General features: G+C 41.7%; 1 protein-coding gene across 1 annotated transcript in view; it reads left to right on the forward strand.

Annotated features, from left to right (window-relative positions):
* Window positions 1–27,162, forward strand: part of Astn1 (astrotactin 1) — a 317,866-nt gene that overhangs the window by 263,467 nt on the left and 27,237 nt on the right. The window contains exons 17-21 of the mRNA XM_074047397.1: window positions 7,241–7,509; window positions 12,970–13,103; window positions 16,546–16,697; window positions 17,739–17,874; window positions 22,758–22,858. Coding sequence (XP_073903498.1) covers window positions 7,241–7,509; window positions 12,970–13,103; window positions 16,546–16,697; window positions 17,739–17,874; window positions 22,758–22,858 — 792 coding nt within the window. The remainder of the gene's footprint in view (window positions 1–7,240; window positions 7,510–12,969; window positions 13,104–16,545; window positions 16,698–17,738; window positions 17,875–22,757; window positions 22,859–27,162) is intronic.

A 27,162-nucleotide genomic window follows, 5' to 3' on the forward strand; every position in this document is an offset into this window, starting at 1 on the left:
CTGCAATTTCTTTGACTCGACTTCTCATCCCAAATAGAACATCATACTATTGACCAAAAGAGGCATATGGGAGACTTTGGTGAGGCTTAGATAATTAATTATTATATTTACTGTTCCCACGCCAAAGCTGACTAACAACTTCTGACAAAGACTGAGCACTGTAGCTACACCAAAATCTCAATTTAATATGAACCTAGTTAGCCAGGAACCTCAAGCAGACAATTATTTATTAGACAACATGCCTATAAAAAAGGGACAATCTTAAGAAAATGCAACGTTATGTTATTGATCAATTTTTAAACACTGCTGGAGATATAGATACCATTTTATTTCTGTCTCAACCGCTTCCAAATCTGCATAGTCATAATTGATGAACAACAGCATCACCTGGAGGCACCTTGGGGAAAGTTTTAATTCTGTTTGGTAGGCAATACTTCATGAGGCAGGCAGGAAATTGGAACACTGCATTTTTAGAAAAGAAAAATGTCAACAAGGATTGCAGGAAAAGTAAGCATTTTCTGGTTAAGAATCAATTAGACAAAAATTTGCTTTTCCAGAAGACACTTTTCCTTGAATGCCCCTGTTAATAGCATTTTGCTGAGCTGCTCAGTAGGTATCTGATAACCTAATTGTCACATAGGACCTCATGGAACCCTTAGACACTGTTCTTGGGGCACTAGCTGCAGGACATGATTATAACAAAGACCTGCTATTTCTAGAAACTTTCTAAAAAAGTACCAAAGACCTGGGTTCTGTTGCATATAGTTAACTTAATTATAGAAAAAAAAAAAGTAAGGGATACATCCTGAAGAAAGGATTTTAAAAAAATACTTCATTTGTAGGAAAGGACAAGAGTATAAATTCTATGGAGTTGGGATTGAGTGCATTGGACAGTTGAGAGCCAGTGGTTTTCCATTATTTAATCCCCAAAAAAAGATGTGCTTCCTGGAGCTACTAGGTACTGATGAATGTGAGGCTGGGAACCTAGAGGAGCCCCTGTGTGCAGACTGAGGCTGGACAAAATAGAAAAAAATGCAAAAGATGCAAGTTTTCTTATCTTTTCCTTATGACCACAACTTGGGGGCCAGAATGGCTGTCTCTCTTGCTGTCACATCAGTGTCATCTTTGCTGGTGAGGAGGTGGATATGATGCCAAGTTCCAATCTGCCCGCAGATTTACCCAAAACCACCCCACCCTGGATATTTTTCTTTCCACTGGTACTTTTCCTTGACACTGGGGACTTCACTGACCACCAGTCATGTCTTTTGGCTCCTTTGTAACATTATTGGCCACCACTTTCTCAGATGTTCTAGCCATGTGAAACTACTGTCTGTCACCCAGTACCAAATCTGGCCGCTCTCTTTCTTAAGCCTAATTCCTGACATCTTGAGATATTGATTATCCAAAGCACATGAATGTGCATGTGTATGTTTTACAAAATTTGCAAAATTAACTTTTTACAACATGTCCTCAAATCTTTGTAACTAAGTCACTTAAAAGTAGTGGCACCCACTTGGAGTGATGCCCCTCTTCTTAGGACAAAATAGACATTTCAAAGGAACCCAAAGCTGCAATGTTCCAAATTAATTTATGTCCAGTCTGTGTAGTTGGTACTTGCAGGAAACAGAGTACAGTCACTTAGTGTACAAGTTATTAGAAATGATTTATTATTCAACAAACACTTGCAGTTATTCACTAACTATTTGTTTAATGAATTGTTGAAAGCATTAGTGTACATCACATATAGGGCACTGTGAGATAATGTAGTGGAGAGGAAGACATAATTTTGTTCTCAAGGTACTTGCCATATGATATGTTGGTAACAGGAAAGGCAGGTAAGTAGCAGGTATCGCACAAGTAGACATTGTTAGAATAAGTAAATTGAGAGCATACTCACTGTGTCCCAATAACTGTAGTTTCTATCAGTTAATTGCTACCACAGCCTTACTACATCAGCCTAGGTATCTTCATTTTCTATACGAGGAAGCCCACACTCAGGAAGGGTAAAAAATTCACCCCAAATTACACAGCTACCAAGTAGTAAGATAGAGATCAAACCTAGGTAGCTTGATGAGCAGTTTTTAAACTCCTACTTCCCTGTGTAGTGGTGAAGTGAGTAGGGAGATAAGTGGATGGTTTGGGGAGAGAGAATGTCAATTAAGGATTATGTGATTGATTGTGGAGGACAGAGTTTGATGAGGGAGGGCAGCAGGCAATGAATCTGGGGTTTCCTACTTGAGCAACTGGGGACTCAGCTGTCCCTTTTGTTGAACTTGGACCTACAACAGGGGGAAGAGGTTTCCAAGCAGAGTGCGGAGAAGGAGGTTGATGACTATAAATTGGACACATTGTGTGTAAGTTTCTGTGGCATATACAACTGGATGGTCAAGTAGGCATTTTAAGGTTTTGCCACTTGTGGGAGAAACCTGGCTAGAGATATAGAGTTGGCTGTCATCGAATAATGCTTTGTATTGTCTACCTGATTGAAACTTTAGTAAGGGACCAGAGAACAGTTTACAACTGCTTTGGTTTTATTCTTTATGCATGAGGATTTTAAAAAATAATTTAAATCCATGGCTGGAACTTAGTGTATTCACTCCAATCTATCTATGGATATATAGATATGAATAGTTAGATGGTATGCAGATAGATGATAGATAGATAGATAGACAGACAGATTTAAACTAGGGAAAGGAGTTTCAATGTGAAAAACACAAGGTCCTGAACACATGTACTTATTATGTGTTAAGGTGTAGAGAGAAGAGGTCAGTTTATGCCTTATGTTCTTTTCCTTAATTGTTAATCCATTGTGTTGTATTTGATTTGGGTCTTAGACACTGTGTCAGCATGGCAGGACTAGGAGCTCAGTTTAAGTTCAGAGTGACCTGAAACATCTCTTTCCAAAAATATGACTAACCACCCTCAGAGACTGGCTAGAGCCTCTGTAGCCAGATGGAAGAAAATGTGCACTCAAACAAACCAGGACCTGTGGCTTGAGCAGTAGATGGGGTGAAGGTTGTGGTAAGTTCTGGCCTGCCGGGTGTGGGTGGGCTTTGGGTGCACCTTGCTGAGCTGTTTCAACCTTCTTTCCTGTGCTTCTGAAGCTGTTTCCCAAAGCTGCGATCTGATTAGTTTGCATTTGATTTCTTTGCTGCCTAATGAACTGCCTGTGTAGTTCTAGCTGTGACATCATTAGCATCCATTGCCTTGGGCACCAACTCGGGAGAGAGATTCTTAAGCAGTCCCAGAATCCAACAGGAACTGCACCAATTTATTTCACAACAACCAATTCACCTTCATGACCTATCACTTCCCACCAGCAGAGCAGATCCTGCATGAAAATGGGTAGGTTGCTTTTGCCATCCTCCTGTGCCCTGAGTCTAGGTGGGTCAATATATACATGCTTAAGGCCACGGACACATACACAATGAGATTTTGAGCAGTAAGGATGCCAATAATCTCATACCACAGCATTCTATTGGGGGAACTCATACTGTGTGCTGTAGGATACAGATTTAGCCTAAAGCAAATGGCATTTATTTATAGAAAACTGTATTTGCAAAATGCTTTGCAGTTTTAGGGTTGTTAACTACATTCCAGGTTGGATGTTCCTCTACTTGTAAGGAAACTGTGTGTCCCAGCCAGACACAAGAGCCTCCTCTGAGAGCAGTGGGGATGAATTCTGCAAGTAGGGATGGAAAGAGGCCACGTTTGGGTATTCTTTATTAGAGAGCACTTTTACCAGTTATAATCTTGGGAGGCCTTAATCACAGTTTATAACTTATGTCCAAGACTGTGTACTTCTAAAATAGAACATTTATATTATATTTCTATATCTATATTCATATAGAGAGCATTTCTACCCAGACTGTAGAGGGTAGAGGAGGGAAAAAGAAGAACCCAAGGATTGTAATAGGAGTGGGCAATGGAAGGGGAGATCCATTAGGAAATAAGGTGGATTTTTCGCTCTGCAACTCTACCGATGAACTTCTCTACTACCTACTCCAACACAGAGGGGAGCTAAAAGCAAGTGTCAAAGATTGGACTCTCCTGAAGCTTTTCGGACCTGAACTACTCTTTCACTTGAAAGATGTGATGGTTATAGGTGCTCTCTTTGGGCTAAGGGAGATTTATCTGGACTTTCACCACCAGACTCCATCATTTTAAGGAGTATTTCCCAATTGTATCTTTAACCGCACATAGAAAATGCATTTACTCCTTGAAAGATCTCTTTCACATTCTCATCTCTATTCTTTGCTGGAACCTGAATAGATGGCTTTTGGGAATTCACTGCTCATTGCTTCTGTGCAAATCCAGCTCTTTTGTAGACAGCTTCATCCAGTGTGACCAGGAGACCAGAGGGGACATTGGTCTTGGCCTCCAGCGGGGACTTGACTATTTTCCGGAGACAGAAAGTGGAATTCTGAATTTGAAGAAGAGTTTGGTGGCCTCCAGTCATCTTTTTTTCTGCATCCTTCCCATCTCTCTCTACTCCCTAATCTGGCCGAGTATCTAGGGCTGAAGGGTATTGACAGGGATTAGCTGCATCTTGATTTTAATTGGGATAGCCAGAAGACAGCAGCGAGGGGAGCAGCCCCTCACGTTACAGCAATTACAAGCCTTAATGATGGAAAGCTGGAGGGCAGGGAAGACTATGGAACCCTCTGTGTTTGTGGTTGCAGTGCCCCATAGTGGATAATTTGACAGTCAGGCGGATGCATCCCTAGTCGTGAGCAGGAAGAATTCCTGGGTATTTTATTAAGGTGAGAGAAAGGGAATTTGGTAGCATATTTCCTCCTTTCAAGAAAATTTTACTCCATGTCAAAGATATTGAGGGAGAGTTTAGTTTTCTCTTGTGAGTTTTATTTTCCCTTATTGTCCTGTCATTACTATCTGTCATATTTTTCTCCTTAGGAAACCTGGTACAAAATTGTTTCACTAGTTTGACTTTTTTGTTATCCAACTGAAGAAAAGTACTTGCACAAAATTGTTAAAATAGCCACGTGTTATTTTTCCTTAAGTTTATTTTCCGTGAGCCCACAAATTTTAGATTCGATACCGCCATCTAGTGGTCATTTGTGGAAATTCTTTTCCCTTCATTAAAGAATAATGAAGGGGATGAACCAAACTGGAGTACAATATATGTAGATATGGAACTGTCACAACGAAAACGAACCCCCCTGAATAACTATTACATACTAATAAAAAAGTTTAGAAAAGGAATTCTCAACGAGGGCTGGCAGAGTGACTCAAGTGGTAGAGTGCCTGTCTAGCAAGTGTGAAGCCCTGAGTTCAAACCCTAGTACCACTGGAAAAAAAAAAAAAAGAATTCTCAACAAAGGAGGGCAATGGGTTGGTTGATAAGGAAATGCCTCTGATTTTAAGGTGCTAACAAGCCAGCCAAGAGATCCTCTGGCAAGGCTTCCCCACAGAATTTCAAAATTATGATTTTTTAAAAGAAATATTTAATTTTTAACTGGGTTTTTAAGAATTCATCTGCTTTTCCACCAGAAATCAGACCAAAGGTCCAGAGACTTCACTCCACCCTCACTTGGTGCTGCTTAGTCAATACAGTGGACTTAGGAAGATTGCAGGCCTGCCAGGAACTGGGTAGAGAGAGCTGACCAGATAGGAGACCCTTTAAAAATATGGCCAGCTTGGGGGTGACTGAGCTGCATACACCTGCACCTGAATGTTGACAAAAATGTACCTGTGGGGAAACTGACTTTGGGGCTAGTCAGTCTGGGCTCCTGGGTGCCATCATTTTTGTTTTTGATGTGTGCAGAACTTGAGGTCAATTCTTGAACTATCATTAAACAAAATCCAAACGTTACAAAATACACCCCATATTTATAATCACGAGTGCATCCTTTGCCTTAACACACGGGAGGAGGCCCATGTCACAAGCTGCCTCACCCACATAGAGATGATGTTCATCTGGGAACGGAGAGAACTGAAATGCCCATGACTTTCCCAAATGGGCTCATATTACACAGCAAAGAAGAGGGGGACTAGCAGAAGCTCCTGGGACTCCATAGGAGAGAACTCCTTTAAAAAAGTTGATGGGTCATATCTTTCAGTAATTTTCTGGAACCACTTTGCAAATCCTTCCAATCAGTTCACACAAAGATCAGGCCCATCAAAGTACTTACATTCTTGATGAGTCTGTTGGAGTCCAGAATAGATGCTTTGTGTATGCCTGCTGTTTCCACAGACACAGCAGTGTATCTGAAATCATTTCCTGCTTTGGGACAGCAAACTGCACCAAAAGGAATCAGAAATCTCTTAAAAAACCAGTACTTTTCATCAGCAGACTCTGTGAGAGTTAATAAGTCAAATGGAGAACTGTGAGGAATAGGAAGAGAAACAGCAAGCAGTACTTTCTTATGTGGGGAACAGACCATTATTCTCAGGTAGCCATTTCCCGTGTTCATCACCAAAAATAGACCAAGAGCTTCCCTAACTACCTTTGACTCATCAAAGTGCAAATCTTTTTGAAAAAGTCAGAATGTACTCTCCTTTCCCAATACATGCATTAACCATAAAGCTGAGAACTCCTGGTCTTCCTCTATGACCTAAAGACTTTGGAATCAGACAAAAGTGGATTCAGATTCCATCTCTTACAACATACAATATGTGCAACCTTGAGGCTACTAGCCTCACTTTCCTCATCTATAAGATGGGTATAATGGTAGAAATCCCTGCATGCAATGATTAAAGATTTAGAATTAATCCCACTTCATTGTACCAGTTCCACAAATCTTAGCAATAGCTATCATCAAGATTATGATGAGGGTTTGATATGTACCAGCCCGCTGTGGTGTGTGCCTTAAAACCATTTTGTCATTCACTCATTCCACAACACTCCAGATAGGTGTTATCAATATTTCCAGTTTACAGATGAAGAAACTGAATCATAGAACAGCTGTGGTTGGTTTTGTTTGTACTCTTGGTGACAGGTATAAGCACAGATCCTACAGACTATCCTCCTGAGTGGACCAGTAGAGCTAATGATTCTTGGAAAAGAAGCAACCTAATCTCACACTTGGAAGGACCATTTCCAATTCTTTCTGTCACTGGAAGGATGTGTGTCCCAAATTAAGTGGGATGACAGAATCACATTCAGTGACCTCACCCTCAGCAGTATCTTTCATAATCTCAAGGATTAGACCTCAGCCCTCCGGAGCCAGGAGGCCATGGCAGTCCTTACTATCTTGCCTCCTTCACTGTTTCTTTTCAGGTAACTCCCCATCTGATGAGTCGGAGGAGAGGGAAAGAGACCCCAAGGTGCTGACATTCCCAGAATACATCGCTAGCCTGTCAGACTCTGGCACCAAGCGCATGGCAGCTGGAGTCCGCATGGAGTGCCAAAGCAAGGGACGATGTCCCTCATCTTGCCCCTTGTGTCATGTGACGTCCAACCCTGACACCCCTGCTGAGCCAGTTCTGCTGGAGGTGACCAGAGCAGCCCCCATCTATGAGCTGGTGACCAACAACCAGACCCAGAGGGTAAGAGGCCTGGGACTCTTGGCTCTGGGAGGCATTAACAACACAGGGCTTCCAAGTAGCTAGAGAAAGCGACATGGTGTAGTTGAGCTCTATCCGCTTGAATCCCAATAGAGAGGCTTTTTGTTCAGCTAATCCAGAAACCTTGTTTGCTCAGTTTTGCATGTTTGCACGTTTTAGCCAGAAACCCCACAGTAATATGATCCAGGGGTCACAACTGAGCGCTGTAGAGTCTTTGAACAAAGAAGGCTGAAGGGAAGTAGGTGGAGAGAAAGGCACGAGGTTTGTGATCACCAGCCACTGCAGGATTCTCATGCCTCGGGAATAGTCGTAGGGTGGATGTTCAGCTCTGTCTCACCCTTGTTGGCATGGGAGGTGGGCTATCTCCCTAACTGATCCCCAAGCCTGGGACCAGCTGCCATTGGACTAGAAGGAGCATATTATGCACAGGTTCCAGAGGAAAGGTCTGGCAGCCTCAGTGGAGAGGGATGGTTTCCTTCCCATCACTGGCTCTAGGAACAAAGCACCACATCCATGCAGTTCTTCCTGCCTTTTATTATGATGCTAGATCATGACATTTCCCAACTACCCCTCCTTCACCTCTTCCTGTCCCTCCAAAGATATCAGGAGAAAATGAATGGACCCAAAGTGATAGATAAGCTGAAGTAAAGGGGCAGAGGCAGTGACAGTCCATTCATAGCCCTCTACCTCTCAAGGACCTACAGGTTAGGGTAAGTCACAACACACAAACAGCAACAGCAGTGACAAAAGCAAAAACAGAAAAGCTCCAGGTGTGGGACTTCTAAGACTACAGGCCAGGTTGCTTGGGGACAAGCCAGCATGAGTGGCAGCAGTGAGCTGCTTACCTGACTGAGAGGTGTGCCCATCCAGGTGGGGTGGTAATTGCTTTCTTTTTTCTTTTTGAAGGGACACCTGGTGTGTCACAGTTTGTTTCATAGGTGTTGCTCAGACCAACAGGAGGGCTTTTTGTGTGTGTGTGTTTGTTTCTCTCGCCTACCCGCCTCTGCCACAGATATTTCAATGAGTGTTTGAAAATACGGTTTTTCACAGGAACAAAAAGACAGTTTGTTCCTTCAGCCTACAAATTCCTCTTAAATCTGATAGAGGTGGCTCTGGGGAGAGGAGTGGGAGAGAAGAGATCACCAGAGGGGGGCTTGAAAGGAAGAAAGGAGGACGGGCTTGGGTCACTGTGGAGACCCAAAGCTGCTGTGGTTTTTATGCAATCCCAGCCCTTCCCTTGCCCACCCCACTTTGTCTTCCCATGGCTGCAGCAGCTGATAACCTAAGATTTTCTGTTCCAACCAACTGGGGACAGTGTAGTCAGAGAACTCAACAGAAACATGCTATGAATCAGTGTGTGCAATGCTGCAGAGTAAAACGCTTAGTGAGAGAAGAGGGATGTGTCCCTGATATCTGTGGGGGGATCACAAGCAAAGTGAAGATGCTGAAAGAAGTTTGCCTTCTTCACCTCCCTTTCTGTGTCCTCTACTTGCCTAATCTCAGCTGTTTCCTTTTGCCTTAAACAAGTCATGTGGGGGGGGGGCAGGGATTGTTTTCCTTCTGGCCTTATTTTAAACACTTTAAGCACAGATAAAGTAATTTTAGCAGGAGTTCAGTTACTGTCAGGAGGGTCTCCTTTCCTCTTTCCTTTGGCATATTTTTCCTTTGACATCCCTCCTGTTATTCTGTTTTTCATTCCAATTTTGTCCCTTCTCCCAAACAATGGAGACAAGGAATATATAAGCTAAGGATGCATGCTAGGTCCTGGCACACTAAGTGACTCCCTGTGTGTTTTTATCTCTATCTCTCTGGTATGTTTTCTTTGGGATCATATTCTGACCTCTCTTGTTTTCACTGTCCTTCTTCTGTTGGACTATATAATCTCTAATGTCATGCTTTGGTCTAATCTGTGATTGTGATAAAGAAGTAGACCAAACCGCTTAATCAACCCAACAAATTTGAGCTCACCATCTCTAACCCCAAACTTATACTTGTTGTTCTGCTATCTAAGTTAATGGCACTATCTTCCTTTAACTTGCCCACATTAAACACAAGGGGTGCCTCCTATAATTTCCTTATCATTCCCAGCATCTATTCCATCACCAGTAGAACAAATACTGCTGGAATCCAGTCTCTTTTATGAGACCCTCATTACAACCCAACTATCTGACTATATTGAATCAAAGTTGAGTGATTCTTCAGATTGATTATGATTTAGAGTCCTTAACATATCTTAACAATTACATTATTAGGCTGTTACTTCTCTATACCTTATATTCTTTACTCCAAAATTTAATTTCTTATACCTTCTCAAACACAACACATTTTCTCTCTTATATCTAGCCCTTTAGACTTCCAACTCCTTGTACCAAGAATGTCCTATCCCACATTTCTGCCATTGGAAAACACAATTATGTCAAGTTTCAGCTCAAACATCACCAGCTATCAAAAGCCCTTCTCTTATTCTCCTAGTAAAACACAGGTATTCTTTCCTTTAATTCCCATTATCTGTGTATATACATCTTAAAATATGCATTACCTACTATCATAATTATGTACAGTTATTTATTCCTGTCTAGTCCATGAGAAATACATTTTCTTCTACAGAATGCTTAGCAGTAGTTAGTTGGTGCTCTGATAAATAAATGATTGAATAGATCCATAAATGTATAAATCAATGGATAGATGAACTTGGCTTGAAAGTTCAACTGCTCTTTCTCTAAAAAGAAAAAAAAATAGAAATTTTTAATTTCTTTTCTAAATTCAGAATTAACTCTGATAACAAATGCAGATTCCCCCTGAAATGCATAGTACATTGTAGGTACTAAGAAAAGTAGAATTTCCCTTTCTCTTCCTTTTTAAGAGTTTCTTCTTGATTTCTCTCTTCTACTCTGTGTTAGTCAGTCTTTCATCACTGTGACAAAAAAATCCTTGACAGAAACAACTTAAGAGGAGGAAAGAGTTATTTTGGCTTACCATTGCAGAGATTTCAGTTCATGGGTTCCTGGCTCCATTGCCATGGTCACCTGTGAAGAGGGAGAACATCATGGTGGCAGGAGTGTGTGGCAGAGGAGGCTGCTCACCTTATATCAGCTGAGAAGCAAAGAGGGTGAGAGAGGAAGGGCCTAGGAACAAGATAAACCCTTTAATGACACAACTTCCTCCCCTGTGACTTCCTTTCTCCCCCTAGGCTTGACCTAATAGCTTGTTCTGCTATGAAATGACTTATCAATAGATTTATCCATCGAGGTTTTTTCCCCTCATATTCCAATCACCTGTCAATAGTGCTATGAGCTGGAGACCAAGTCTTCAACATATAAGCCAAGCCTTTTAAGGGATGCTTCATCTCCAAATCATCACACATTCTCATCCAACTGTATGCACTTAAATGTAGCTCAGGATTCACACCATGAATGAGAGTAGAAACTCTCATGGAGTGGTATGAATCCAAGTTAGAAAGTTAAAACTTTTGAAGAAATTACATTTAAAATGTGTTCTTCCATGTTCATTTGGATAGAGGATGTGATCATGTCGCCTCCCCGTTTAAAACACTTCAGTGGCTTACCATTGCTCTTAAAATGTGACTTCCGCTTCCTTGTCTCGGCCCATAGCGCATCATGTAATCCATCTCTGCCTCTGTTTCACTTGCAGAGCACATCTTTGCCTCCCACTCTGTCTCTTACAGACAGACAAGCCATTTATAGTTAGTTTAAGAAAGTGTCATCCAGGTCCAAGTCTTAATATTGCCCTTTCTATGCATAACACTACCCCAGTTTTTCTGACCAGATAACTTTTTAAAAGCCTGAGATACAAAGTGAGCCATGTTGAGCTCAGTTCCTGGTACTGCCCCCTTCACTAACCTGTAAGCCTGAGCAGGTCACCTAACTTCTTTGACTCTCAGCATCCTCAACTGTAAATCATAATTACTGTTTATCAAAATTTTAGCATCTAAAAGGGCCTTATACATTATAAAACTCTACACAAATCTGTTAAAATCTAGAATTGGTTCATGCTCCAAGATGCTCCCAATTTGGGGAGGGGAGTCAGCATGGATTCTTATTCCATGTATTCTAACCTCAAGTGGCCAATGCCAAGTTCTGAAGGAATAGGACATAGAACATACTGGCTTCAGGTTCAGATATTTGGATTTGTGTAAAGTTATCTCTTTCTTTTCCCTTCCTTTTTTTCTTCCATCCTTCTTTCTCTATATTATTCCTTTTCTTCTAGTCTCTTCTTCTTGAAGTATTTGGTCTAAACTTTTCCTGGACTGTTGTGTTTCATTTCCTTAATTTCCCAATTTGGTGTGGGTGCATCGTTAGTGAAACAGAGAAGAAAATATTAAGGAAAAGACAAGGCTGTAGGTAGATAGTGACCCAGAAAGAAAGCTCTGAGCTTGTCTAGCTTGGAACAGTCACCTTCACTCTGGCCTGAGTGAAGGAAGCAGGAACCAACTGTATCCCATCAGAATCAATTTTTCTCCAGGGAATTGTCCCCAATCACAAAATCTGTTACCTCAGTGGTATAAGTTTATCCTTTTTACTTTTATATAATAGTAAACATCTCCGAGATATCAAAGAATTGTGCTAGACTCTGATTTTTATGAGGTTCTACCTAAGACTCAACTCTGTCATTCAAAGAATGATAATTGCTAAAATTTATTGATGACTAATGTGTACTAGATGCTGTGCATGTTATTTCACTTGGAAAACATTATTTCACTTAATTGTCACAACACCCTTATTGGGAAAAATCTATTTTTATTCCATTTTATCATTGACAAAACTGAATTTATGGAACTTGTCCAAGGTCACGTGGCAGTGACTAGCAAAATGGGTTCTCACCCCAGAAGACTGATCCATAACACCGCTCTTAGTCTTTGTGATACATGGTTTCTCCTATTCATGGTCTACTAAGAAAGAGATGCCCAATGCCTAATCACCCCAAGGCAGAGCTATGTAAATATTGTAGGTTACAAGGCATACTGCAGGAATGTGAAAGAAATACTAGAGCAAGATGGAGAGAACAGATAAGGATATACAGAGAGATTTTTGAAGAAGGACAAAGTGCTTCCGGGCAGAAGGAAGACCAGTAAAGTCAGGCCACCCAGAGATGTGTGGAAAGAGGTGATTGCTCCTGGTGCCTGTAATGTGAGGAGAGAGGAAGAGGAGGGGAACAAAGGAATATGACTCACTTCCAATGTGATAGCTCTTAACCACAGAGATAAACTACTCTGGGAAAAGGACACCCCAGAGTTCCTATAGGTCTCAAGCTTCCCAGAAACCATCTCCTAGGATAAGAGTTTTAGACCAAAAAATGGCAAAGTTGTTATCACCTGCTCTCTGGAAGTAATTTAGGGCCACGCAGAGTCTTGATGCTCTTATCTCTTAGTTTTCATGACCCAGCCCTGGCTTCCTAATACTTACTCTTTGCTTTCTTGTGCAGCTCTTACAGGAGGCCACCATGAGCTCTCTCTGGTGCTCAGGGACTGGAGACGTCATCGAGGACTGGTGTCGGTGTGACTCTACTGCTTTTGGAGCAGATGGACTCCCCACCTGTGCACCTCTCCCACAGCCTGTGTATGGTTCCCTTTCTCTGCCTATCTTGTGCATGTATGACTCAGCACCATTCTAAAAAAGAAGTATTGAGTTTCTACTACTTACAAAGCTAAAAAAGTTAGGTGCTGGGACCAGAAAAAAGAATGTAGCACAGTATCTGCATAGTACATGTGTGCAGCAGGCAAATTGTTATAGTAGAAAAGAATAACATGGATAAGAAAATGTGAAGAGAGTTGGTTGAGTCTAAATTTTGGCAATGGTTAAGGTTTCATGGAGATGGCAATTAAACTTCTGAAAGAAGGAAAAAGTAAGATGCATGGTTAGAAGATGATAAGGGTAGCAGTGCTATTGTAATGGAAGAACTTAGAGATCTATATTGAGAATTTAACAGGACCAAAACACTACCACTTTTCAAACACTTACTAGATGTCGGGCATTATATTGTTACCACACCTCCTCCAAGGAAATGGGCTCAAATGGATTGAATTACTTTTCCAAGGTGACAGAATAGGATGCAGGGCCATGACTAAGAAGCCATGTTCTCAGCCATTACGACATGGACAGGATAAAGCTGAAAAATGATTGTGGGTAGAACAAGGCTTGGTGTGTGATTGACTATGAGGATGAGAAAGAAGGAGAAGCTGAGAATAGACTTACTAGACCTGGGTGGCTGCAAAGAGGACTAGGCCACAACTGAGAAAAGATATATCAAAGGATGGGCAGATTTGGGGAGAATGTCTGTACAATTTGGGCTTGCCTGGGAGCAAGTTCTATAGTTCTATAGATGTTCTATGGACAGAGAAAAAGATGGATTTCTGTGGAAAAAAAAAATAGAGGTGAGAAGATTTAAGTCAATCCTGAAGAAATGGAAGATGGAATCACAGCTGTGAGAAAGGATTCTCCAGAACAAGTATCAAGTGTGAAGAGCAGAGGGGTGGGGATGAACATTAGGGCATGTCTTCATTTGAGGGGGAAAGAGGATAAAGTGCCTTAAAGGTGCTTGAGAATGAATATGCTCAATTTCTTTCTCCTTAAGAGAAGACTAAATAGAAGTGAACAAACTGAGGGCCACAGCCTGACACAGAAACCTGGCTTAGTCTCTAATATGGCATCTGCCGTAAGAGTGCACAGAAGTACTGTGTCCATGAAAGAGTGTTTCTAGGACAAGCTGGTGGAACATGACCCCATGTGTTTGTAAGGCAAAGGAAGCCCAATGAGAGAAGCAGGATCTGTGATAGCTGGAGGGCTGAGTAAGCAAAGCAAGAGGCTGTAGGTGAGAACCAGCAAGTGGAGACTTTCTTCTGACCTGTCTTACAAAGGTACAGGTGGACATTAAAGAGCCAGGACTGAATAAGAAGAAAATTGAGAAGAAAAAACACATTCGTGGAGCATCATTACAAACCAATGTCTTCTCTTGTCCACTGTCTCCTTTCTCTATATATGGGGTTTTAGATACACCAACCATTGGCTTCTTTCTCTTTATGGTCATTCTTGAACTTCTAGAATCAGAAGAGAACCACATTCATCATTAGTAAAAGTCCTTTCATTTAGTAGAAAAGGAGCCAATAAGAGTCAGGTGCTGTTAGATGGATTCACCAGGTAAGAAAGCTACCTTTGAAAGGTAAGACTGAAACCCTCAAACAGTTATCGGATTGACACAAGGTCCAGGCACTGCATGCATCCCAAGGCTTATTTTATTTCTAAATCTGCATTTACTAAATGTCGTTGTTTAAGATCAAGTTCAGCTAAAGTGCCATAAAACAGGAAACATCTGTTAAGGACTTCACTTTCTTGTCAACTCTGATCACTTCTTTCAATAACAGACCTTAGTTCTTGCATTTTAATTGGTAGTTGGAAATAGAAATGTAGTCTAATTTTTACACAAGTCCATGTAAATCATACACACTTCTATTTCTCAGTAGGAACTGGCCTTAGTCCTTATTTTCACAGAATTGGAGTTCTCAGAAGGCTTAGTTACTTACTTAAGCTTCCTAATTCTTTCTCTTTAAAATAGCACTCAGCATATGACTCTAATTAATGAATTTGTCAATATCCACACTGTTTTGGGTCCCTTCCATCTTAAAGTCATATGCAAACTATGCACTCTTTCATGGTAGCCACTAGCAGAAGAGCATGTGTTTTTTATTATTTTCTCACTAGTTGAACTCCTTACTATTGCTCCCATAGCATCCCATAATTTCTTGTCGAAGTTCTGATCATATGTGTAATTGTATATTTCTATTACTCACCAAGCTACATAAAAGAAGGAGGTGGGTAGGCTTGTTTGCCACTGCATTCCTAGCATTGAGTACATCCTTACAATTCATAAGTATTTCATAAATATTTATTGCATTGAAATTGAACATCGAAGATGGTTTGGTGTGATCCAGCCACATTATTGTGCCCTGTGATCTTTGAGACCAAGCAGAAGCACCTGTAAGCTGAGTGACAGGGTAGGAGGGCCTGGACTGTGGATGCTTGTGTGATAGAGGAGCAAAGGACAGGGGTGAGTGGCAGGGATACTTGCTGGAGTGAGCAGGAACTGGGAACATTCTCAGAATCCAATGTTCTAGGAAGAAATAGGGATTTGGAAGCAAGAGGGAACCTTGAGACACATACAAGAAGTCAGAACAAGACAATAAATTGAAACCACTTGGACAACAGGACAATACATACCCATGAATATCAGTAATGATTACTGAGTCTCCACAAGCTACAAAGAAGTCCAAGATGGCAAAGCAAAACTGGTCCAAATGGACAATTTGTAAAGAATAAAGAGACTATGAACTGGGAAAAGCAAATAGGGACGGAAGTCAGTAATCAAGATTTCATAGAAACCCAAAACCAAAGACAGAAACTGAAATCAGAACCCCTGAAATGTTAGGCAAAAGACATTGCTCCAAGTAGAACTTGACATGTTAACAACCTTATGATATGTGAACATTCCCAATGAACACTATTTCCAAACTGAGCCTGTTCCAAGTTCCAGACAGCAAATGGCTTGGGGAGAAGCCATATTGGTATTCATAGCAAGAGGGAAAGTGGGATGGGCAGGGAAGATCCTGATAATTATGGAACCTAAACTAACCATGGCCTCATTAATGCAAGATTCTCTTTGACACCACTTCCCATGAGCTTTTATGTATATGTGCATTACACACATTTTCTTTTAATATTTCTCAGGATCAAATTCAGAAGTTATATTTTAAAACCACAAGTTCTACCCCCAAATCCATATCCTCTGACCTATGTAACATAGACATTCATTGATCATTACTCATCTACTTACTTATTTATAAATAGATGCATAAAACATGGATATCATGTGTCCTCAGGAAGCCCTAAGATTGTTTTTTCTAATTTATTGAGAAGAGTTTACAATGCAACAATTGAGAAAGCAGCCAGTGACCAATGCAGGTCTCAGCTGTGTCCCTGTTTTATGTTCTTTCCTTTTTGCACTCAGGCTAAGACTGTCCACAGTTCATGAGCCCAGCAGTACCCTTGTGGTTCTGGAGTGGGAACATTCAGAGCCACCAATTGGGGTGCAGATTGTAGATTACCTCATCCGTCAAGAGAAAGTCACCGACAGGATGGACCACTCCAAAGTGGAGACAGGTGAGCACGACCATCTCCTGGGCCAGTCTTGATCCAAGGGGATAAAAATAAAGCAAAAGAAAGATACCATGCCTTGCAACTTTGCTCTAGGCTCCCAGTATCGCAGGGCAATGCAGAAGAAGCAGGGAGAAGAAACAGCAACCATCTTGTCCATTTCAGAATTTTTGCATGGTGAGCATCTAACAAAGTCTTGTTTTGATTTTGCTTTTCTTTTTGTTTATAAAAGAGGTGTCCATTTCATTGCCTCTAGGCACACTCACAAAGAAACAATACAGTACACTAGTTATCCTAGCCCACAATTAGGAAACAATTCTCTGCTAACCACTGCCATGATTACAGGAAAAAAAATTCCTTTGCTAATAACCCCCTCCAGGCCAAAGCATGTGCAAACAGATGCGCTTGCTCCATGTCTTGTCCTAAAGCAAACTCTGCTTTTGTCAGGTCCAGCTAGGAAAGGGAAGTCTTAAAGGAGTGGAAAACACCCCATGGAAAATGTTCCATGCCTTATTATTTCACTGTCTATACATAGGGAAAGGCCAACATAAATATTTCCTAAGACTTACACATGAAGTGTGGTCCTGAACAGGATGGTGACACAATCTAATTCAGGGTAAATAGCTTCTGGTGAACTTGTTACTGAGACTTGGAGACACATGCAGCCTCCTTTAAGCATGGAGAGCTGCCCAATGCTGCTTCTGAGATATTTCTCCTGGTGCACATAGGTATTGCTAAGGTATGGTAGTGACCAATGCCCAGATTAGCTGTTCTCTGTCCATGCTTAGGATGGTTCATGGAAGAGTTCACAGATGTGGAATGTGCATCCTACCTTAGTTATTTCTAAAATAACTCTGGACAAATGGCTATAATTTTATTATTTAAAAAAGAAACAGTCAAAAAGACCATTTCCTTCTAGGTCTCCTTTCTCTATTAGGAACTTAAGAAGATTGGGGACCAAGTGATTTTAATAATTTCTCATTGAGTTGCTCATTGATTGGCCATCACTGTTTCTCAGGCCTTTTCCGTTCCTTCCCCTCTGGACAGAAACGGTGCTGAGCTTTGTGGATGACATCATCTCTGGAGCAAAGGCCCCCTGTGCCATGCCATCTCAGGTACCAGATAAACAGCTCACCACCATCTCTCTTATCATACGATGTTTGGAGCCTGACACCATTTACATGTGAGTAACGCACATTAGTCTAGTGAGTCCTTACCCAGAAAGCCTCAGAGTTCTTTGCTGGTACTGCTTTGCTACTGGAGTTCCTTTAGAGACTTGGCAAAAGTTTCTAAATCCCAATCAGCATTACAGAGAACCTTCTTGAATGGCTCAGGTATGGGAGTGAGTAGGATCTAGAAAAATAATAGTCCTGTCCCTCAAGGAGTTGCAATGCAGAGGGGGAAATATAAAATCAATTAATTTTAGCAGAAGGCAGAATGGAATAAATGTTAGATAGAAGAGCAAGGAATGTGTTAAAGAGAAAAGAGTGGGTGTCCTCAAAACTGGTTCCAGCGTAGGAAAGAACCAGGGTGAAGATGAAGAGTGATGAAGGAAGTACAGGTACTCCAACAGGGCTGAAGCCAATGGTGAGGAGAAGAGAATGGAAGAAAATGAGACCAGGAGCAGACTAAATGATGCAGGTCAGTGAACACTACTAAGTTTTTTAAAAAGGAGAAAATACCAAGAACTGTGCTTAAGAAGACTAGCTCCAGTGATGCTGCAATAATGTGTAGAGTTTAGAACAGGTCAGCATCTTTCTTTAAAGAAAATACAGTGAATTATATCACAGCGTTTGGAACATCCCTACTTTCTCCTCTCTTTGAACTCTTCTCCATCCATCCTTGTGCTTAGGGAACAATTGTAAAATATTTGTGAAGTGGAGACATAAAAGACGCCAAATGAGGAGATATGGTGACAGAATCTAAGTCATGATGGAAAAATTTGGGGGCTAAGACAGAATTCATAGTGATGCAGTTCTGGGACCCTTTGACTCCATCAGTATGAAAAACATTTAACAGTTTACAGATGAGGTCACAGGAACAGAGTCAAGGTTTCCAGAATAAATCATTTCCATTTCCACAGTTAAAGAGTTCAAAGATGAAAAGCACTGGAAATTTGAGTGGCTTTGATTGTGCTGAACTTCGATGCCCCAGCTGAATATCTTCTCTACAGGAACTGGAGATGCAAGTAGCGACCACACAAGATGGGAGTAAAATATATAAAGACAAGTGACGTCTTACAGGGCTTGAGAAGGCAGTACAGACATAGATAATAACACTAAGATCAAAGCATGTCTGTCTATGTTGACGCTAGGTAGCTGTGCCCTTCTGAGAAGAGCAGGTAAAAGAAATAAGGATTTGGGAATGCAGACCACCAACTTGCTATAAAGGTCCTCACACTCAAATAAGACTTGTATTATCATTTATAATAAGTGTTCAATAGTTTTAGTCACTAAGTTACAAGTGTTAACTAAGAATGTCAAAGTTTCTGTGAGCAAGAGGTTGGCACAGCTTTCTTTTAGGAGAACCAGCCATTATCCAATCTGGAACCCTCTCTGTGTTGGCCTGACTTGTCTTTGTTTCCTTATCAAAGACCTGAGGCAAATACCTTCTCCCAGTCTCATCATCCTTGGCAAACTTCCAGGGTGCCCCTCCTACGCCTTGTAAAACACAAGCTTTCTGTAATGTTGATTATCAAAGAAGTCTAAGATTCATGGGACTAAGGAAAGAACAGCCAACCTCCACTAGGTGGCACTGCAGATCACAGTAAGAGGGTGATGGGTTTGCAGAGTGACTTTTCTCCCTGCTGAAAATCAAGGGGAGCCTGTTTAGACCCTGGTACAGGGAAAGAGCCCTGTATTGAGTTGAGAATACATGGGCCTCATGCTTGGTTTTTGTTCTAACCTCCAAGTGACTGTAAGTAGGACCTTCTGTAGCTGAGTTTTCTTATCTATAAAATGGGAGGAAGGGAGCTGTCATTTATGGAGAGCTTTGTGTGGGCTCTTCGTAGTGACTATGTCCAGGGATCCTTTATGACCCTATGAGATTGGACTTATTTCCCCCATTTTATAGTTGAGGAAATTGAGGCTTGGCAGAACTGTAATTTCTGCACTACTTGTTTGGGGGTGTGGACAATGATTAGGAATCAGGACTTGGGTTGTTTTTTTTTTTATACATCCTAGATTACTGGTTACTGTAAAGCTCAAGTACTGTGATTCTGGGGGGTGTTTTTGGTGGTGATTCTGGGGTTTGAACTCAGGGCTTCACACTTGCTAAGCATGCATTTTACTATTTAAATCAGGCCTCAACCCTGGTAGCATGATCTTATTACCTCACAGTGAAGCATAGAGCTGGCTCCTCACTGGGGTTCTCAGAGGTAGAGCTGAATTTTGGCTGGCTTGCTTTGTCAACCAATATATATTATCTTAATACAGTTTAAAATGCGTTATTCTGAGAAAGGTCCATGACACAAACAATTAAGAACCCCTAATTGAAATGGATCTTAACGTGTGTTTGGTACAATATCTTCATTTTACAGAGTGAGGAGGTGACTTACTGGCCTTCCAGTTCACTGCCTCCTCATCACAGCACATGCCCACAGAAGAGACACTGACTTTCTGGGCACATGACAACAAACAGATAATTCAGGAAAAGGTAGCTGAATTAGAGGGATGAGTAGAAACCAGCATGCCTGGAGGAGCAAAACAGGGGGCTTGCAATCCTCATGCACATTAAGTTCCAGCCTTTAAGACCCAGTCTGGACCCAGAGCCAATCTGTGTCCATTCCCACGCACACATGCCCCCATCCGTGTCATCACCACGTCGCTAACTACGCACTGAACCGTCTCAGTCGGGCGGCTGGGGAAGGAGCCCAGAAACTTTGGACAGAGCAGTAAATTTGCTTCCACATGAGCACTGTGGATTTGGAGCAGGCCTTATCTCTTCTATCCAGTAATTCCAGCTAACCCTCTTACTGTCCAATGAGTGTGCAGTGGTAGGAACGATAATATTGACAATAAACAGAGAAAGCCTTTCTGAAATGAATGCACGTGGCATTTCCACAAGAAAACGTGTCAAGCTCTCCCAGCCCTTAATAGTTAAATAAACTGGCTGCTCTCTCAATGTCCCTGGGGTAGGGGTGGGGGGAGCTGGGACAGCTGAAGAGTAGCTCTTAAGGTCGAGATCTGTCTCCACTTGGAAGGTCGCATGAGGCATTTCCTTTCCTAATATCTGCTTCGTATTAAAAATAAAGTACACTATTGAAATAGTTTAGAGCTTCAAAACCTAAATTTTACACTGGTTGCCCTTTGAAGTATGTGAGAATTAATGGATGCTTGGGCATCTTTGTCTAGTTTAGGATCTTATACAGTTGAGGTGGAACTTATAGCATGACCAGATAGAAAGCAGAGTTGTCCAGAGGAGTGGGACAAGCTTGGGGTGAGTTGAGGACCAGTCACTGACAGGGTCTATCTGGCAACCAATTTTGTACCTGAGGATTAAGGCATTTCTGTACAGAGAGCAAGGAAGATGCTTGAAATTAAGCTCAGGGTTTGTGGCTAGGATCCAGCCATAAATTGTCTAGCACAGGTGCCTTCACCACACTAGCAGGTGACATCAGGCAACCCATTAGTGGTAGTCAGACTGCAGCTTTACCTGGATTTTCAAGGCCATGCTCAGAGCCCTGGTAGGCATTAGGAAAAGACAAAACAGAATCAGATCTACTGATTCCCTTCTGCATAGAAGACCTTGGAGTCTCTCTTTTTCTTCTCCATTTTCCTCTACCACCCAAGGAGGAAATTTTATGTTCAGCCTTTGATATCCAGATTTTCACCCTCTTCCCAGGATTCCCTCAGAACTATTGTTGGAATCGGCATTTCTGTTCAGAGGAACAGAAGGAGCTGCAGGTAGGAAATGAACTGTCTAGTCATGGACAAGTCAAGGGATCCTCTACTCTGGGTGTTTCCTTCTGACTTTAAAGAGGGGACTTGTTACAAGTGGTTTGCATAAAGGTGTCAGCTGAGCATGCCACAGAACAGAACTAACATGACTTATAAAATGTCATCACAAAATGATCCAGGGCTTTCTGTACATTATGATCTCATTTCATTCTTACCATCACTTAGAAGTAGTCTTATTACCATCTCTGTTTCACAGATAAGGGAAAATAAAGCTCACAGGAGTTAACTGTAACTCCACATGGCCTCTTTTTTTTTTCATTTTTATTTTATTATTCATATGTGCATACAAGGCTTGGTTCATTTCTCCCCCCTGCCCCCACCCCCTCCCTTACCACCCACTCCGCCCCCTCCCTCTCCCCCCCCAATACCCAGCAGAAACTATTTTGCCCTTATCTCTAATTTTGTTGTAGAGAGAGTATAAGCAATAATAGGAAGGAACAAGGGTTTTTGCTGGTTGAGATAAGAATAGCTATAAAGGGCATTGACTCACATTGATTTCCTCCACATGGCCTCTTATCCAAGTTCAAGCCAACTGTCCCTCACTTGGTGGTTGTCAAAACTAAACTAGTGTCAGAATTGTGTGCAAGGGAGCTGGGCATGGTGGTTCAATTAGAGTCCTAGCTATTCAGGTAGCTGAGGTAAGAGAATCAGTTGAGGCCAGGAATTTGAGGCCAGTTTGGGTAATGTAGTGAGAACCCTATCTCAGAAGAAAAAGAAAAGTAAAGAAATCACCTGGAAGTCTTGGTAAAGCACAACTTTCTAGTCTCATCCTGAATTCCGTAATTCTGAGGTGAAGCTTGAGATGTTTCCCTGCTCATGAGTTTCTCAGTGCTGAAGCTGCTCTTCTGAGGACCCCATGCCTCCCACCATGATGCCTTCCCTCAGGTAACACACCCAAAACAGCAAATTATAACACAGGGACACAGGAAGCAGGAGAGACTCCAGGTGTGCTCTCCGAACAAAGTGATAGCAGTAAGTATGTCTCAAGCTGAAAAGAGCAGCCAGGGTCATGTCCCATTCAGGCAAGCTGGGCCCCCCAGCCAGGTTGCAGAGCTGCAGTGTCCAGCCATGTCCTCTCTATTAATGATATCTTCCACTTCCCTGATAGGTTCACTTTATGGGGAGTAGACAACACAGGACGACGATCCAGGCCCAGTGATGTGATCGTGAAGACCCCATGCCCTGTCGTAGATGACGTCAAAGCCCAAGGTAAGAGACATTGGAGCTAGCAGAGTCTGCAAAGGGATGCCCCTGGGACCTCCCTTTGCCACCAGAACAGGGACCATGGGAATCGAACGGAATTAACTTGCAAGGTGTAGTATACCACACTTGTGATCCCAGTAATTTGAGAGGTGAAGGTAAGAGGTTCAGAGGTTCAAGGTCAGCCTGGGCAAAGTTAGTGAGAGCCTGCTCAAAAACAAAATATACAAACAAAAGATCTGGGAGCATGGCTTGAGTGGTAGACCCCATTTGTCTAGCATGCTGGAGGCCCTGGGTTCAACTCATAGTATCACCAAAAAAAAACATAACCTGGAGTTCAGTGTGTGTGTGGGAAGTATTCAAGGCCTAGGAGCAAAGCCTATGCTTTCCAGAAATACTCCTCAGTCTCTGCCCACTGACAGAAGTCCTCATTGCCTCATTGTTCTCCATTGTCCCCTGCTCAAGTACTTGCCATCTCTGCCCTCAGAATGCTTATGAGGTCACTTACTCCTCACAGATTTTTTTACATCTGAAAGGTCATTTTGAGTAAAAGCATACAAGGCCACAGATTTGGAATTAATTACTGTATCACTCCCTCCCTAAGAAAAATGCATTGAAATCTATATTTTGGAGTTGTTATAGAACCATTCTTTGATAAAGAATCATCCCTTTTCAGTTTAAGTCCCACACTGGGATTGGACCTGGCTAATTAGGAACTTGGTGTTCAGTCAGTATCCAAAACACACAATGCTCCCTGCTGGTCTTGACATCGTCTCTTACTCTATAGTTTTCATATCTCTACACACAAATTTTTCCATCCTGGAAGGGCTACAGCACCAATTATAGTGATCTGATCAACGACTAATATCTATTGGATAGAATGGAACTGAACGTGTTTGCATGTTAACAGACACGTTGACTGATGCTGAAAGTCTAGGTTGTGCAGATTTCAATAAGAGACCCATTACAACTGCGCTGATTTACTGGTACCCTTCAGTAACCTTACATGTAGCTCTGGACTCTGGCTGTATCTGATTGATCAGGAGGGCACATCCCAGAATGCCCAAGGGTGACTCCAGTATGATGCTTCCCCTGTAATTGTTTACAGGGGAAGACTGACATAGGCCTACTCTAATTATAGCTGCTGAGATGTACTGGACAACTTCTGGAAATATTTTCACATTTAATCCACATGGCATGTTAAGGGCCTGGAATTTTCACCATAGACGTTGATCATATCAAGACCTCCTTTTACAAGTTTTTAATGGATTGCCATTCCTCCTGTGACATGTTTACTCGACATATTAGGGCCTAACAGGGTAGCTCTTGTCTACCTCTCCAGTACCTCCTTGCTCACTTCCCACTCCTCAGCCAAGCTCTGCATTCCAGTCTTACTGTCTTACTCAATCCCTTCAAACCATTGTCACTTCTACTATAGGGCCTTTGCACATGTTGGTCCCATTACCTCAATACTCTCCACCCTCACCCCTTCCAACTGATTAATTCATCTCAGCCTGTAGATCATAAATTAAGTGTCCTCTCCTCAGGGCAAAAGCAGATAGGATGCGCTGGCTAGGAGTCCTCATAGTACCTTGTTTCTTTTCTTCCAAACTTTCATCTCCATTTGTTATTATAATGAAGTGTTCAATGTCTCTTTACCTCACTAAACAGTGAGTTCCATGAGGGCAGGGGCCCAGTCTCTTTTTGTTTACTATTATGGTCCTTTGCATGTGGAAGGCAGCATGGTTGACTGGTCACAGCAAAACTTAACCTCTCCATTCAATAGTTCAAGTTCAAATTTCTGCTCCACTATCTACCTCATTGAGCTTTAGTGTGTTACTTTATTCCATGCCTGGGTTTACTCCTCTGTACAATGGGGGGAGAAGGACATAATAGCACCCTCACAAATAAGGGGCTAGTGAAAATTAAATGAATTAATTAATTTAAAATAGTAAAAACAAAAAACAATGCCTTACACATAGTAGTCAATAAATGTCAGAAATCATCATTGTCAATAACCAAGTGTACAGCCTGCTTTCTAATAGTAACTCAAGTATTTCCTGAATGAATAAATAGAATATTGCCCCCATTTGATAGATTTAGAAATGGAGATTCAGAGCACAAGTGAGGTGACTAAGATAACAGTGTCTAATGGAACCCAATTTCCATTTGGTCTACAACAATGCCACGAGATATGAAGTGAGTTATTATGTAAAGGACTCAAAATCTTTTGTTTGTCTCTGAAAGCTGATGAAGAAAAAGATTACCTGAAAAAGTTTCTGCCTTCAGGCAGGGCTGTTAGTCCTCTGAGAGACTACAGTAGAATGGAGACCTTTACATGTGAGACAGGTGGGCTTCTGTCTGGAGGGAGTGTTGCTGGCTTACAGTATGAGTTTGAAGGTGTCTGAAGCTCCTTGATGATGAAAGTAGAGTGTGGGGTCACACACCCCCACATAAGAGTCTGCCTTAGGGGGATCCACAGCATCCTCTTTTGTTGACTTCTTACTCCATGCTAGAAAGGAACAGGCAATGAGAAGTCACTTTCACTATTCTGTGTTTGCTGGGATCTTTACCAGTAGCTGTAGCCACCTTGGAGTTGCTTGCTGAATAGACAGCCACCTGGTGGAACATCAGGGAGGTGATTAGCGGATGGAAGACATACAGCATAGTGCTACCTGCGGGATGGAGGAGTAGAAAGCAGGTTTAGGATAAAGAGTGACCAATGTAGGGGCATTTGCCTGGGATGAACCATTACCTATTTTCTCTGTAGACTCCTTTGAGTCAGCTTTAGTCCCAAAGTGTATCAAGATATGTTCTGCATGCTCATGCTTCCTGACAAAGGAGAGTTTCTGAGACCCCAACTAGAAGCTGGAAGCACAAGAGCACACTTATTGCTGAGAGAATGAAATAACTCCCAGGTCCTGTTATCCTTCAGCCAGGAAGGAATCCTGCACAGAGCAAATCTGGAGATTAATGAGTTAGACTAATTGAGGGTATCCTTGCAAATTAATACAGTTCTAGCAGTTCTACCAAGGAAAGCATATGCTTTGTCTCCCTCAACCCAGATGGTAATCATAAATATAATTTGCTTGGGTCTGAGTTTAAATCTAATAACAAATGGGAATTACCTTTTAAGTGACCTAGAGTATGACATCAGCTCCTAATTACCTAGACAGAAGCCAGAAACTACTCCTTATGTGAGTGTTTTTTCTAAGCTGGATACTTTCTAAGAAGAATTTGAGTATGTCATGATACTAAAGCCACTGTGTAAGTAAGTTTCTAGCAGTGTTTTATGGAAACCAGCCTGCCTCAGCAGGAGCAAGCTCATGTCAGTAATAAGAGCTACCCTTTGGCTGGCTTGAAGGTCTAGCATGGCCAAGGATTCTTCACAGAGCTTTACTGAGGGAAGGCTAGCTGTCATACATCACTCCTCCAGCATCCATTCTCCCTCCCTGATGCCAAACATATATGTTTCCATCTTTTTATTTGATCTTGTCACAGCCATTTATTATTTTTTGGCATTAGATATTGAAGAAACAAAAGTAATTAGACTCAGAATATGTTTTCAAGAATTTTGTAACCAGAATCCATGAATTTATTAATTCAACCAACAAATATTCAGTCTTAATTATCTGTCCTAAGCATTAGAAGTAAAGTCCCCTTTCTCACAAAACTCACATTTTGGCAGGGGGTGACAATAACAACAACAACAAAATAGTAGATGCTATAATATTTCAGATGATGGTATATTCTATGGAGATAAATAAACAGGCTATGGTAGAGGAAGTGCAGGGGGTAGTTTTTTTATTAGTGTGGTTTGGGAAGAAGGTGAAAGAGGAAGCCACACAGCTATCTTGGGGAAGATTATTCCAGGAAAGAGCAGGACAGAGATTCTGAGGATGTTTGGATAAAGGAGGCTTATGATTCTTGGCTCATGTTTGAAGAAAAGATGGGAGGAGAACTGTAGGAAGAAGAGGAGCAGGAGAGGAACTACCCTATAGGCAGATCCAATAGGGTCTGGTTATTAGTAAAAAATGAACTGTGCCTGCAATTGTGACAGGAAGCCTGGAGGACTTGAGCAGTGACATCAGAGGTGATGTTTTACAGGTTGTTCTGACTGCTGAGATGAGAACAGACTCTAAAGAGGTGGTCTAAGTTGAAAGTAGAAAACTGGCAATTTAGAGGAGATGATACGGTTTTAGATAAGATGGCAGTGACAGAAGTGCTGAGAAGTGGTGTGATTCTAAATTATGCTGATGGACTAACCCAAAGGATTTGCCAATGGGTTGAATGTGGAGCAAGAGAAAAAGAAG

The sequence above is a fragment of the Castor canadensis genome, chromosome 11 (genome assembly GCF_047511655.1).
Source record: "Castor canadensis chromosome 11, mCasCan1.hap1v2, whole genome shotgun sequence".
Taxonomy (NCBI): domain Eukaryota; kingdom Metazoa; phylum Chordata; class Mammalia; order Rodentia; family Castoridae; genus Castor; species Castor canadensis.